This window comes from Neomonachus schauinslandi, chromosome 1 (assembly GCF_002201575.2).
Source record: "Neomonachus schauinslandi chromosome 1, ASM220157v2, whole genome shotgun sequence".
In the NCBI taxonomy this organism is placed as follows: Eukaryota; Metazoa; Chordata; class Mammalia; order Carnivora; family Phocidae; genus Neomonachus; species Neomonachus schauinslandi.
Genome location: NC_058403.1, coordinates 64,025,926 through 64,039,153, shown reverse-complemented (window position 1 = coordinate 64,039,153; position 13,228 = coordinate 64,025,926). Strand labels below are relative to the sequence as shown.

The window sequence follows — 13,228 nt, the reverse complement described above, 5'->3', positions numbered from 1 at the left end:
AGGCGGCAGAGGGAGAAGGAGAAGCAGACTCTCTGCTGAGCACAGAGTCCAATGTGGGGCTTGATCCCAGGATCCTGAGATCATGACCTGAGCTAAAGTCAGACACTTAACCAACTGAGCCACCCAGGCGCCCCTTTACTGAGTGCTTTCAAAATGCTATGTAGTGTTCTAGTGTTGGGAGTACATCATGAACAATTCTAATTGGGAGGAGAAGACAATAAACAATAATAAATATGTAAATTATGTAATAGTTTAGAAAGTAGTAAGTATTGTGGTGGGATGGAGATAGAACAGGTTAAAAAGGATTTGGAATTCTGAGGAAGAGTGTGATTTTAAATGGGGTGGTAGCCCTCATTTGAGAGGGTAACTTTTGAACAAGGACATAAAAGGATAGAGGGAATGAGCCATGCAAATATATGAATTAGAATATTCTAGGGGCGCCTGGGTGGCTCAGTCGTTAAGCTTCTGCCTTCGGCTCAGGTCATGATTCCAGGGTCCTGGGATCGAGCCCCGCATCGGGCTCCCTGCTCGGCCGGGAGCCTGCTTCTCCCTCTCCCACTCCCCCTGCTTGTGTTCCCCTCTCTCGCTGTGTCTCTCTCTGTCAAATAAATAAAATCTTAAAAAAAAAAAAAAAAGAATATTCTAGACAGGGAGAACAGCCACTTCAAAGCCTTGAAGTGTGTGAGTGCCTGGTGTTTTCAAGGAATAGCAAGGAGGCCTGTGTGGGGTGGAGCGGGCAAGAGGAAGAAGTAGGAAATGGGATAGATAATGGGGACCTAAATATATAAGCCTTGTACACTCTGGTAAAGACTGAGTTTTCCTCTGAGTGAATTAGAAAGGCACTGCACTGCAGCCTTCTGAACAGAGAAGTGACATGATCTGATTTACCTTTAATGGATTGCTATGACTGCTATGTTGAAAATAGACTTAGGAAGGGCCCAGAGTAAGCAGGAAGACCAGTTTGGAGGCTATTGTAATAATCCAAATGAGAAATGCAAAGTCAGACTTTGATCAGGGTGGTGGCAACAGAGGTGGTAAGTAGTTGGATTCTGGATGTATTTCAAGGATAGAACCAGGGGGATTTCATGACAGATTGAATGTGGGTGGTGAGCAAGAGTCAAGGATGACTTCAAGATTTTTGGTCCAACCAAATAGAAAGATGGAATTGCTATTATCTGAACTGGGGAAGAATGTGAGAAGAACAGGTCCAGGGAGAAGAGTAAGAGTTCAATTTTGGATCAAAGAGGGGAATATTGGTTTTCAAAATTTCTGAAGTGGAATCATTCTGAATGATTGTAACATCCAAGATGCAACCCTGGGGATGGGTATCTAAAAGCAGAATAAAGTGAAGTCATTATGATAAAAGAATTTAGAACTCTGGAGGTTGGAAGGTTAATGAAATCTCCTAGGATGGCCTCCTAGAATGGTGGCCCACACAGGAGAGGGCCCTGTTCCTTCCTCTCCTGTGCTACTCTCATCATTATGATACAGAATTAGAACACATATGATTAGAAGTCACATAAATATTGCTTTGAGGTGTACAGAATTTGAACTGGGTTTAGATTTTGAACCTAAAACATTAGAAATAAGCAAAGTAGCAAAATAATCACTATTTTTTTAAAAGATTTTATTTATTTATTTGAGAGAGAATGAGATAGAGAGAGAGAGCATGAGAGGGGGGAGGGTCAGAGGGAGAAGCAGACTCCCCACTGAGCCAGGGAGCCCGATGCGGGACTTGATCCTGGGACTCCAGGATCATGACCTGAGCCAAAGGCAGTCGCTTAACCAACTGAGCCACCCAGGCACCCCAAAATAATCACTATTTGCTGAAACACACGGGACAACATTATAATAAAGCAGTTTGGAACATATCCAGCTGAAGTAGATTTATAATCCCACTGTAGCATGGATCAAAAACAGTGGATTGAAAAAGAAATTCAATTAACTCTCACAATTTAATCTTAAGTGTTTTATTAAAAATCTTTTTAGAAAGACATTCATACTTGGTTTTAGCTATGTCTAAAGCTTAGTGACCCCCATATAGCATTTTAGAAACCATGGCCCTGTGACATTTTAGGAAACTTTTCTAATAGCCACAAGAAATACCCTCAACCCTATTTGCAAGCCATGTTTCCAAATTCAGTTCATAACCAGAATTAAGAAGAAACAATAGGATGACCCAGTCAGTCCTCCAGAGCAAGTATAATAAACCTCTAATTCAGAAACCTATATTTGATGAAGACTTTTAAAACATCATACCTGTGAGCTGATGGATGTCACATAAGTATCAAAATTCATTAAAGACTTTTGAAATGATAATCCAGGTTTATACAGTCTCTGCAGATATAGGTGGATATTTATTTATATTGAGACTTACTTGAGAATAGAAAAATCAAGAAAGCTCTTGTCTTACATTGCCAATTAATAAATGAAGAGAAAAAGATTAGATAGCTATATAATCCTTAAAAAAAAAAAAAAAAAACCCTTGTTTCTGAGTGCTAGTAACCCAGTCCAAGCTTTTATCTCTTTATAAACGCAACATAGGTAATCTCGATGGGACTGAATATTTATAATTAAGTATATAATATTGAAATCTTCTTGCTTTGTGGAAATTATGTGTTTGTGGTTAATTAAAATATTCAGCATGTGTAGGTTTCATCTTTTAGTTCAACAGAAAAATATAAGTGACATTGGTGGTTGAATTCCTATGAAAGTAGCAAAGACATTCCCCAGACATACGTAATTCATCTGCTGAATAGGAGATGATTCACCTTTCAGTGACTTCACAGGTGTTAACTTCACCAAACAGAAGAGGTAAATCATCTTCTATTCATTTTTTTTTCTGATGCAAGTTTTAAGTAAAATTTTTTATGAAAAATATAAATATGTATATATATATAAGTCCACATGTCCATTTAGAAAATGAATTTGCATCAACTTCTGAGATGTGAAGACTATGTAATGTATATTTTGTCAAAAATAACTAAACGGACCCTGAAAAAAATAATACATTATGTGTTAATAAAAAATAATAATTAAAAATAAAAATAAAGAAAATAAATAAACTCAGGTCCTCCTAAGTCAGGAGGGTGAGAAATTCTAAATCAAGGTTGCATGCAGTACTTAATAACACAAAGAAGATCTGATTGTAGAGTGGTGTTCAAATAAAATGGCCCCAGAGAAGAATTAAGAAAGAAACCTCCCCATCAGTGATCTGGACAACACAGATGTGTGGCTGTGAGACATGTGCAGCTGAGTTTCAGCTAAGTTCAGAAACCGATATTTGATGAAGACTTTTAAAACATCATACCTGTGAGCTGATGGATGTCATATAAGCATCAGAATTCATTAAAGACTTTTGAACTGATAATCCAGGTTTATACAGGTTCTACAGATATAGATTGATTGGGTATAGGTGATAAACAGGAGAGGTGGGGTGCCTGGGTACTGCAGTTGGTTGAACACTGACTCTTGGTTTTGTCTCTGGTCATGATCTCATGAGTCATGAGATCAAGCCCCAGGTCAGCCTCCCCACTCATCAGGGAGTCTGCTTGCGGATTTTCTCCCTATGCCCCTCCCCCCACCTCGCTCATACATGCACGTTCTCTCTCTAAAACAAATAAATCTTTTAAAAAGAAAAGAAAAGAAACAGGAAAGGAAAAGGTGATTCATAGGCTTCTAAAGTCTGAAGATGGTGAGATTAATAATATCACTAATTAATGTTGGCTACATGATTACTCTGCACCAGGCGCTGTGCCACACAATTTGCTATATTACCTCCCTGAATCCTTACAACTCTGGCAGGGGGAGAGGGATGTATTATTGTTATCCCCTTTTTATAAGGGGAATCCATGAAACTTGTTCTCATTTTTAGAGGAAGAAAAAAAAAAAATCAAGGTTTTTGCTCCAAGACAAGGTAAAGCTCAGCTGGACTTACTAGTCTACATTATCTGTACTTGGGGTCTGAGTCCCAGGGCAGTGGCTTGGTATTTTTGTGTGTGTGGATGTAATTATGATGCCAGCCACAAAGTAATCAAGGTGGGCCATTGTTGGTTATGATGTTTGCAAGTCTAGCACTGCCAAACTGTTTAATGCCTCTGAGTACTTTGCCTGTCATTAAAGTAGGCTGCACTAAGTAGCTGGTTTTGCCTTGGCTCTTGACTTTAAAGTGGTCAGCTGGGTAATCCAGGTACATAGATAAGAATGCTTTCCTCCTCAGTTATTATTTTAGAACAAAAGTATAACTAAGTGTAATTATCCAGTGACTATTAATGTAAATATTGAATTTATGTAGAATACACTATTTAGACTAAAACTCTTAAATACGATGACATTCCTTCTTAATTGTTATCAGTCACTGTCCAGAATAAGCCTGGTTTTCCCCTTAAATTAACCAATTCACACATTTTTACCTTGTCCTGAGCCTCCGTTGGTGCCCAGGGTCTGTCTGACACCCAGATTGTCCACACCTCCCTCTAATCTTTGAATTGTTCTGTAAACTCATTTAAAACTGTTTGACAAAAACCCTTCCCAAATTTCCTGCTTTCAATCCCTGCTTCCTTTTTCTCTTTTGGTCAAGCAGAGAAAGGAAAAACAATTTTACATATCAAGCAGAGTAAATTGTGAAAAAAATCACAAAGCTTTTCCAAATAGTAGTTTACCTTACAGCTCATTTCTAAAGCCTCCAAGCTGTATCTCTTTAGGTAACTACCTGCTAGTTATTTATTCACTAGGTTGCATATAGCTGTCTCTTAGCAACCATAAATTTCATGGAAAAGTCCTAACTCTTCTCTGATACCACCTGTTTTTTAGAAGTTGGCCTTTTTTTAAAGACTTGGAGAAATGCCAGAATTTAGTTCTTTTTGAAAATAAATTTAAATAAATCCTAACAGTTTTTTGCAGGGCTATAAAGTGGTTTCTTCCCAGTGGCCCTTCACTCCGAGGTTACATTGGAGATTATACTGGTGAGGAAGCTCTGTTCACTCTAATGCCAAAGGGTCATGACTCTAAGTGTCTTTCTTCCTGATTCACTTTAGGATTGTGAAGATGTCCAGTCCCAATCTGAACATTGTGACCTTACTTGGCAGTTGTCTGACTTACAGTAGTGTTTACCTCTTTGGGATTCAAGATCGAGATGCTTTAGAGGGACGCTCAATGGAAACTCTCATTCAGGTAGGTTAAATCTTAAGTTTTTGTTTTGAACAAAATGTCCAACTTTTGATATATTTTTAAATCAGCATCTCCTGTAGTGGTGGCTACCTTTATCTTTGGAATGGACACTCTCAGGGGTGATCACTGGAATGTTTAATGTGGTCCACATCCTGCCCCATGCCCTGTGTGGACTGAGGCTTTGCAGATCAGAATGTGGAGAACAACAAAGGTCCCTCTCATGCCTCTTGCTTCTGTCCTTTTCCCCCTATAGATAAGACTATCCATGCTGTGCATTGGGACCTCCCTTGTGTTTGGTCCCATTCTAGGGAAAAGCTGGAGACTCTACAAGGTGTTTACCCAGAGGGTCCCGGACAAGAGAGTGGTGAGTAGGCAGCAGTTACTTACCAATGCTTGATTGCAAACAGCAGCTTTATTATTGATTATAAGCTAGGTAAGTTTGTGTCAGATTACTGGGTAGGCCTTTTTATGGCAATCTGAAGTTTCTGCTCCTCATTTCAAATCTTGGAGTGGTGTGGCCTCCTAAGTCCCCAAGCCTGGAAGGCTATGTGCCAGTGCTCTTGGGAGGTAGGCTTTTGAACATAGTTCTGTTTCATATGTACCCCAGGCCTTAGTACAGGTGGTTTTGTGTGAACTGGCCAACATCTGGAAACAGTGTGAGGGAGAACAAGATGCCCATAGAGACTGTTGCTTGGCACAAGTGTGAGCTGAAAGTGGAGTGAGGGACAGTGATCATGGAGAAGCTATAGCAAGTAAGCAGTTATTTCCTTTACTGGAGCCCAGTTCTTTTCCATGTAGAAGGCCGTTCTCTGCACTAAGAAGGATGGGCCTGGAACAGTGAGCAAAGAAGAGGACATCCGTTCAGCAGATAGAATCAATCCTAAAAGCTGTGTGGCAGCCAGATCACCTATATCCCTGACATCAGATATAATCCTGACCACATTTCCCCATTTTATCAGGTTCCCTGCCCAAACCTCAAAGTCTGGTCATCAAATTCTTTGGCTATAGGTCCTACCCAGACCCAGTGTATCACCCAATTGGAGTTTACTTCTCTGGAGTGATTTTTTTTTTTTTTTGCAAACATTATTCAGTCATTATTCAGTGAATATTGATAAAAAGCTCAGCTGTGAGTAACCATAATATGAAAAAAAATTGACTAAAGGACAAGAAGTTGATCTATCCTTCTAGAACACAGATTTCTTTGTAAAACATGGCTTTATTGAGGCATAATTGACATGCAATGAACTGCACATATTTAAAGTGTGTGAATTGACAACTTTTGACATATGTATACACCCATGAAATGTGGTGTATGATCTGCTAAAGTTTCTTCATGAATCTTTGTTATCTCTCTCTCCTGTCCAATCCTTACATCCATCCCTATTCCCAGGCAACCATTGATATGCTATCTGTCACAATAGATTAGTTTGCATTTTCCAGGATTTTATATAAATAGAATCATACAGTATGTACTCTTTTTTTAAAAAAGATTTATTTATTTATTTATTTAAGAGTGAGAGAAAGAGAGGGAGAGTAGGTGCGTGCCAGGGAAGGGGTAGAGGGAGAGGGAGAGAGATAGAATCTCAAGAAGACTCCCCACTGAACACAGAGCCAGGATGTGGGGCTCAATCCCACGGCCCTGAGATCATGACCTGAGCCAAAACCAAGAGTTGGACACTCAACTGACTGAGCCACCCAGGTGCCCCTGTACTTTTTTTTTTTAACCTATCTTCTTTTACTTGGCATAATTATTTTAAGATTCATATGTGTTGTTGCATGCATCAGTGGTTCTTTTTTTGTTATTGGTGAGTAATATTCCAATGTGTAGACATACAGTTTGTTTATCCATTCATCTGTTGATGGATGTTTAGGTTTCTTTCCAGTTTAGGGCTATTAAAAGTAAAAGTGCTGTGAACATTGATGTATAAGTGTTTGTGTAGACATATGCTTTCATTTCTCTTGGATAAAAACCTAAGAGTAGAATGGGTAGATCATATGGTAAGTGTCTGTTTAACTTTTTAAGAAATTGACTTTTTCCCAAAATGGTTGTACCTTATTACATTCCACCAGCAGTGTATGAGAGGCCCTCTCTTCTACATCCTTGCGAACATTTGACTTGGTTGCTCTTTGTAGTCATTCTAATAGTTGTGTATAGTAGTTTCTCATTGTGTTTTTTTTTTTTAAAGATTTTATTTATTTATTTGAGACAGAGAGAATGAGAGAGAGAGAGCACGCGAGAGGGGGGAGGGTCAGAGGCAGAAGCAGGCTCCCTGCCGAGCAGGGAGCCCGATGCGGGACTCGATCCAGGGACTCCAGAATCATGACCTGAGCCGAAGGCAGTCGCTTAACCAACTGAGCCACCCAGGCGCCCCTCTCATTGTGTTTTAATTTGCATTTCCTTAATGCAATGTTGAGCATCTTTTCACATGCTTATTTGCTAACCATATATCTTCTTTGATGATGTATCTACTCAAATCTTTTACCCATTTTTAAAAATTTATTTGTTTGTTTTCTTACTATTGAGTTTGAGAGTTCTTTTTATATTCTGGATACAAGCCCATCAGCAGATATAAATGATTTTTAAAGATTTTCTTCCAATTTTTGACCTTTCTTTTCATTCACTTAAGTGTATCTTTCAAAGAGAAGACATTTTTAATCTTGATGATGTCCAGCTTACCAATTTGTTCTTTTATGGATCATGTTTGGTGTCAGATCTAAGAAACTTTCACCTAATCCAAGGCCTCAAAAGTTTTCTCCTGTGCTTACTTCCAGGAGTTTTAGAGTTTTAGTTTTTTACATTTAGGCCTATGATCCATTTTGAGTTAATTTTAGAATATGATGTGATGTATGGATCAAAGTTAATTTTTTTTACATACTGATATGAAATTGCTTCAGCTCCATTTATTGAAAAGTCTGTCCTCTTCACTGAATTACTTTCACCTTTGTTGAAAATCAGTTGTCCATTCATATGTGGATCTATTTTTGGACCCGATTCTGTCTCATTGATGTATTTGTTTATCTTGATTACCATATTATCTTGATTATTGTTGCTTTATATAAAACCTTGAGTCAGGGAGTATTAGTTCTCCAACTTTGTCCTCTTTCAATATTGTTTTGGCTAATCTAAGTCCTTTGAATTTCCATATGAATTTTTGAGTCAGTTTGCCAATTTCTGCAAATTTCTTCCGGGATTTTGATGAGAATGTGTTGACTCTGTAGATCAAATTGTGGACTTCTTAACAATGTTGTGTCTTTTAACCCATGAATACAATATATTTCTTCATTTACTTAGGTCTTTTCTAATATTTATCAGCAATTTTTTATAGTTTTCAGTGGAGGGCTTTCACATCTTCTATCAGATTCATTTCCTAAGTATTTAATTTTTATGCTATTATATGTTATTGTTTTTTATTTCACTTTCTGATTTTTTTGTTGCCAGTATGTAGAAATACAATTGATTTTCATATGCTGATCTTGTATGTTGTAACTTTGCTAAACTACTTGCTGAACTACTTATTGTAGATCCATCATATTTTTTGTAGTTCCATCAGATCGTTTTGTAGATCCATCAGATTTTCTACATAGATGATCATATTATCTGTGAATAAAGAGCTTCTTTCCAATTTTCTGTATGATGGCACTGTCTAGAAACACTAGTACAGTGTTCAATACAAATGCTGAGCACAGACATCCTTGAATTTTTCTTGACTTTATGGGGAGAACATTCAGTATTTCAAAACTAAGTATGTTAGCTATAGTTGTATTATAGATATCCTTTAGCTAGTTGGGGAAGTTCCCTTCTATTCACATTTTGCTGAGGGTTTTATTAAAGAATTGATGTTGGGTTCTGTCAAATGCTTTTTCTGTGTCTATTGATCATATGTTTTTTTTTTTCTTTTTTCATTTGTTCATATTACATTAAATGATTTTAGGATCTCAAACCAATCCTATTTTCCAAACTCCACTTGGTCATGATGTATTAACCTCTTCTTTTATTGTTGAACTCCTTTTCATAAGATTTTGCTTATAATGTGTGTATTCATGTTCTTAAGGGATGTTGTTCTTTAGCTTTCTTTCCTTATAAAATCTTTTCCTGGTTTTGGTATAGCATAATACCAGCCTTATAGAATGAATTAGGAAGCACTCCCTCCTCTTCAGTTTCTGGAAGTGTTTGTGTACAATGCTACAGTTGGCATTCACATACATATAAATATCTCACAACAGTGTGCTTCCATTTCCCCCCTCCCAATCTTTGTGTTGTTTTCACTTCTACATATGTTATAAGCCCCACACAATTGTTGCTCATTTTTGTTTGAATGGTTATCTTTTAAAGATATTTAAATAATTAAAATCAATGTATATTTTTCCATGAAGTTAATATTTCCTTGTATAGGTCCATATTTTCATCTGATATCATTTTCCTTTTGTTTTGAGAATATTAACATTCTCATGCAGGTGTGCTAGTGCTGAATTCTTTCAGCTTTTGTTTACCTGAAAAAGTCTTTATTTCCCCTTTGTTTCTGAAAGCTACTTTTGCTGGATATAGAATTACACGTTGAGGCTTTCTTTTATTCTTTCAGTACCTTGAAGTTTTCACTCTACTGTCTTCTCTCCTGGCCTTATCTGATAAGAAATCTGATGTCATCCTTGTCTTTGTTCCTCTACACATAGTGTGCTTTTTTGCTGGTTGATTTGAAGATTTTCTTATTATCACTGACTGTAAGCAGTTTGATGAAGCAACTGATGACTGATGTGTTTTTATGTTACAGACACCATGAATCATGTAACTAGTTGTGCTCTCTTCTTTTCATTGGTTGTCAAAAACTCAGATGCACATTTCTGCCCCAATTCATGAGGGCTATGTACTGTCCTCATCTGACCATTCATCCTAATTCTCCTGCTTTTCTCTTTTCCTTGATATTTTTCCATTTTTGATCCTTTCTGTGGTTACAAAAGTAATACATCCTCTTTGTATTAAGTCGAACTATTCATATATGTATAAAGAAAATGCCAGTAATCTCTCTTCCACCACCCTCATCTTTCAATCCCACCCTCCAAGTTAATGGTTGTTAACCGTTTTATGTGAAAACTTTCATATCTCTCTATATGCTCATATGCACACATCTAGAAATATTAGTGTATTCATTTTATAAAATTCCTTAATCCTTTGTGAGAAAAGGCAGGATATGGAGCAGATAAAGAAATGAAAACATTTAATGGTGATGGTGATGACATGGACATAGACACCATTGTACATCTATAGTGTGTGTCTCATCTTTGATGGCTGGGTGTGAAGCCCCCTGGGAGGGCTGACCCTGGAGCACACAATGTACTCCAGCCCCTCTCTCATTTAGCCAGCAAGCCAAGGAATGTTATGACCTTGACTCTTTTGCAGATAATCAAAGACCTGCAGCTACTGGGGTTGGTGGCAGCCCTGGTGATAGCTGATGTGATCCTGCTTGTGACGTGGGTGCTGACTGATCCCATCCAGTGCCTCCAGATTCTCGGTGTCAGTATGACGGTGAGGGGCCCAATCCCTGGACAACCTATTTCCCGAACTGGGAGGACTGGCTTCTGTGGGTACACTAGGGTCATTCTCCGAGCAGTACTCACTCTGCAGTCATCCTCCCAACAAGAAGATAAATGACCCAAAAAGGAGGGAGAGTTGGGAGCTGTGGCTGCAGTGAATGCCTTGCCCCTTGTCTGCAGGGGGTGCTACCGTGGCCACTGCCCCTGCTCCTGCTCCATGTGTCTTCCAGCAGCATCCACTGAGATATCAGCACATGAGAACTGCCCAGCGGTTATCTCTGCTTTCATGATTATTTCATGATCAGTAATGAGAACTTTCAGCCACAGGAAGTTGACTTCCCCTAGTTATTGAGAAGTAAAAGGGGTATTTTGAGGTGGTCTTGGGAGGCAGTCAGCCTCCTTCAAATCCCACTTACCAGCCATGTGACCTTGGGAGAGTCATTTAAACCTCTCGCAGTCTCTATTTCCTCATAGGTAAAGTGGCGATGATAGTGTTTCCTATTTCCTAGGGCTGTGGCAAAAAATGAAGGGAAATGCAGGGAAAGGGCTCAACTGTGCCTACTACGTAGAGTTCGATTAACAGGAAGTATTATTAAGTCTCCAGCCTCGCAAGGGGCTGAAGAATACAGTGGAATCTTGACTTTGCAGATTCAGTATTTACAATTTCAACTGTTAACAAAAAGCAGAAACAAGATGTGAAATAATTCATAATTTTGCTGATACACTAATTTGAGTCACTGTGGTAGCAAAGCACATAACTGAGGAGTAAGCCCCGCCACCACCAAGCATCCACATGTCAGCCGGACTTTATCATCTTTTCCTTTAACTCATAGTCACTTTCATTTAGATTATAATGGAGTCACCTAAATGTTATAGTTTTTACATATTAAGGAGGAAATTACATGCTGTAGAAGAGTTCATGCTCCAGATGTCCCCAAAGATCTCCTGGGCGTTCCTGGTAATTGTGGGTTCCTTCCATCCTCTTTGTCCCTCCTAGGTGACAGGGAGAGACGTGTCCTGCTCTCTGACCAGCTCACACTTCTGTGCTTCCCGGTACTCTGATGTCTGGATTGCTCTTGTTTTGGTGTGCAAGGTTGGTAACCACATATCCTTGGGATATAATCTATCTGTCACCAATGAAATAGCCATGAAAAGGGAATTAGAGGAATTAATGAGGTGATTTCTGCAAAGAATCTTGAAATCAGAGGAAACCTCTGTTGATGCATAAATCTCAAAGTTACGACCTTATTATTTCTCTACTCTTTATTTGTCTTGGGGGTCACTTTTCCAACTCTTTGGACCCCCTCATTCAATTTTCCCCTAAATCATGTGAAATTCACCCACTGTTTCTCCCATTTCTTAATTTTTTTAATTGATTTGGCAATACCAGTTTTCTCCCCAAATCCCTGCAAGGGAGATTATGCGAAGACATTTTATCCAGCTTTATTTGTTCTCTTGAGTGCCCTGATTAACCTCCTTGTGTTTTTCTTCAAGATTTGGGTCAAGGTATCCTGCTGCCTTCCATCAACCTTTCTTACTCTGATCAGAAGTAGGGCTGGCCCTCAGACAGATGGCAACATCCATGGTGTCTTTTGAGTGGTTCCAGCTGTCTCAAAGGGTCCCCATACTGCCCTGAATCTCCCACAATTAGCCTCATTTGTCTCTTTTAGATGGCAAAAGTGGGATATTATTTCCAGCAAGTACAGGATACCTATACAGGGCACTAAAGGAGGTTCTTAGAACCAACTATCCTATTAGCTGGTTTTCAGCATGGAGAAACAGAAAATCTGGCTGTGAGGGGTATAGGGCAGACTTATTTCACTCAGGCAAGCCCTGGGTGGTAAGAGACTACCTGTTGATCCTCAGGACAGGGAGGCCTGGTTGACTGATAGCTGGCAGAAGAGAAGGAATTTTTGTAGAAATATGTGGTCTTTAAAGGTAAATTTTACTCACTTCACCACCAGGAAATTGTTCAAGTGGATGCTTCTGAGAAGTAGGGCTGGGATAGGGAAATATTGCTTTTTTACTATGTGCATATATTACTTTGATAGAAATGTTTTTAAGAGAGAACACTGGGCAGTAAACAGCTCTTGATCTCTAGCTTCTTGCTAACAGTTAAGAAAATGAACTTCAGAATATGACAGAACAGGGTTTGAGTTCTGATTCTGCCTTCGTAGCTGACCCTGAACCTCATTTAACCTCTCTGAGCCTGGGTTCCCTCATACGTAAAATGGGGGTGATGACCACATCCTCTAAGAACTATTCTGAATTTCAAAAGAGTTAGTGCATGATCAGAGTTTTCTCAACCGCTCCTGGTCCATAGGAAGAGCTCAATAAATGTTAGATGTTATTATTATTATTAATCTTCCACTGCCCCCTGGACAGTTCGATTTCTTGAGCCCTATAGAAAAACACGTCCTCCCCAGGACAGAAACTTGGCACTTTCCCCATAGCAGCTCACTTTGTGCCTCAAGTTGATTTATTTTCTCCATTGCCTTTTATATAATCCCATTTCTATTTTATTTCACTG

At 38.8% G+C, this 13,228-nt stretch overlaps 1 protein-coding gene across 2 annotated transcripts in view; it reads left to right on the top strand.

Moving 5' to 3' along the window:
- GPR156 (G protein-coupled receptor 156) overlaps window positions 1-13,228 on the top strand; it is a 54,757-nt gene that overhangs the window by 27,467 nt on the left and 14,062 nt on the right. The window contains exons 3-6 of one of the 2 annotated variants that reach the window (XM_021692560.1): window positions 5,037-5,172; window positions 5,423-5,533; window positions 10,565-10,678; window positions 11,696-11,791. In XM_021692560.1, the coding sequence (XP_021548235.1) occupies window positions 5,037-5,172; window positions 5,423-5,533; window positions 10,565-10,678; window positions 11,696-11,791 (457 nt within the window). Of the gene's footprint in view, window positions 1-5,036; window positions 5,173-5,422; window positions 5,534-10,564; window positions 10,691-11,695; window positions 11,792-13,228 lie in introns of both variants that reach the window. The other variant, XM_021692559.1, reaches the window with a different exon arrangement.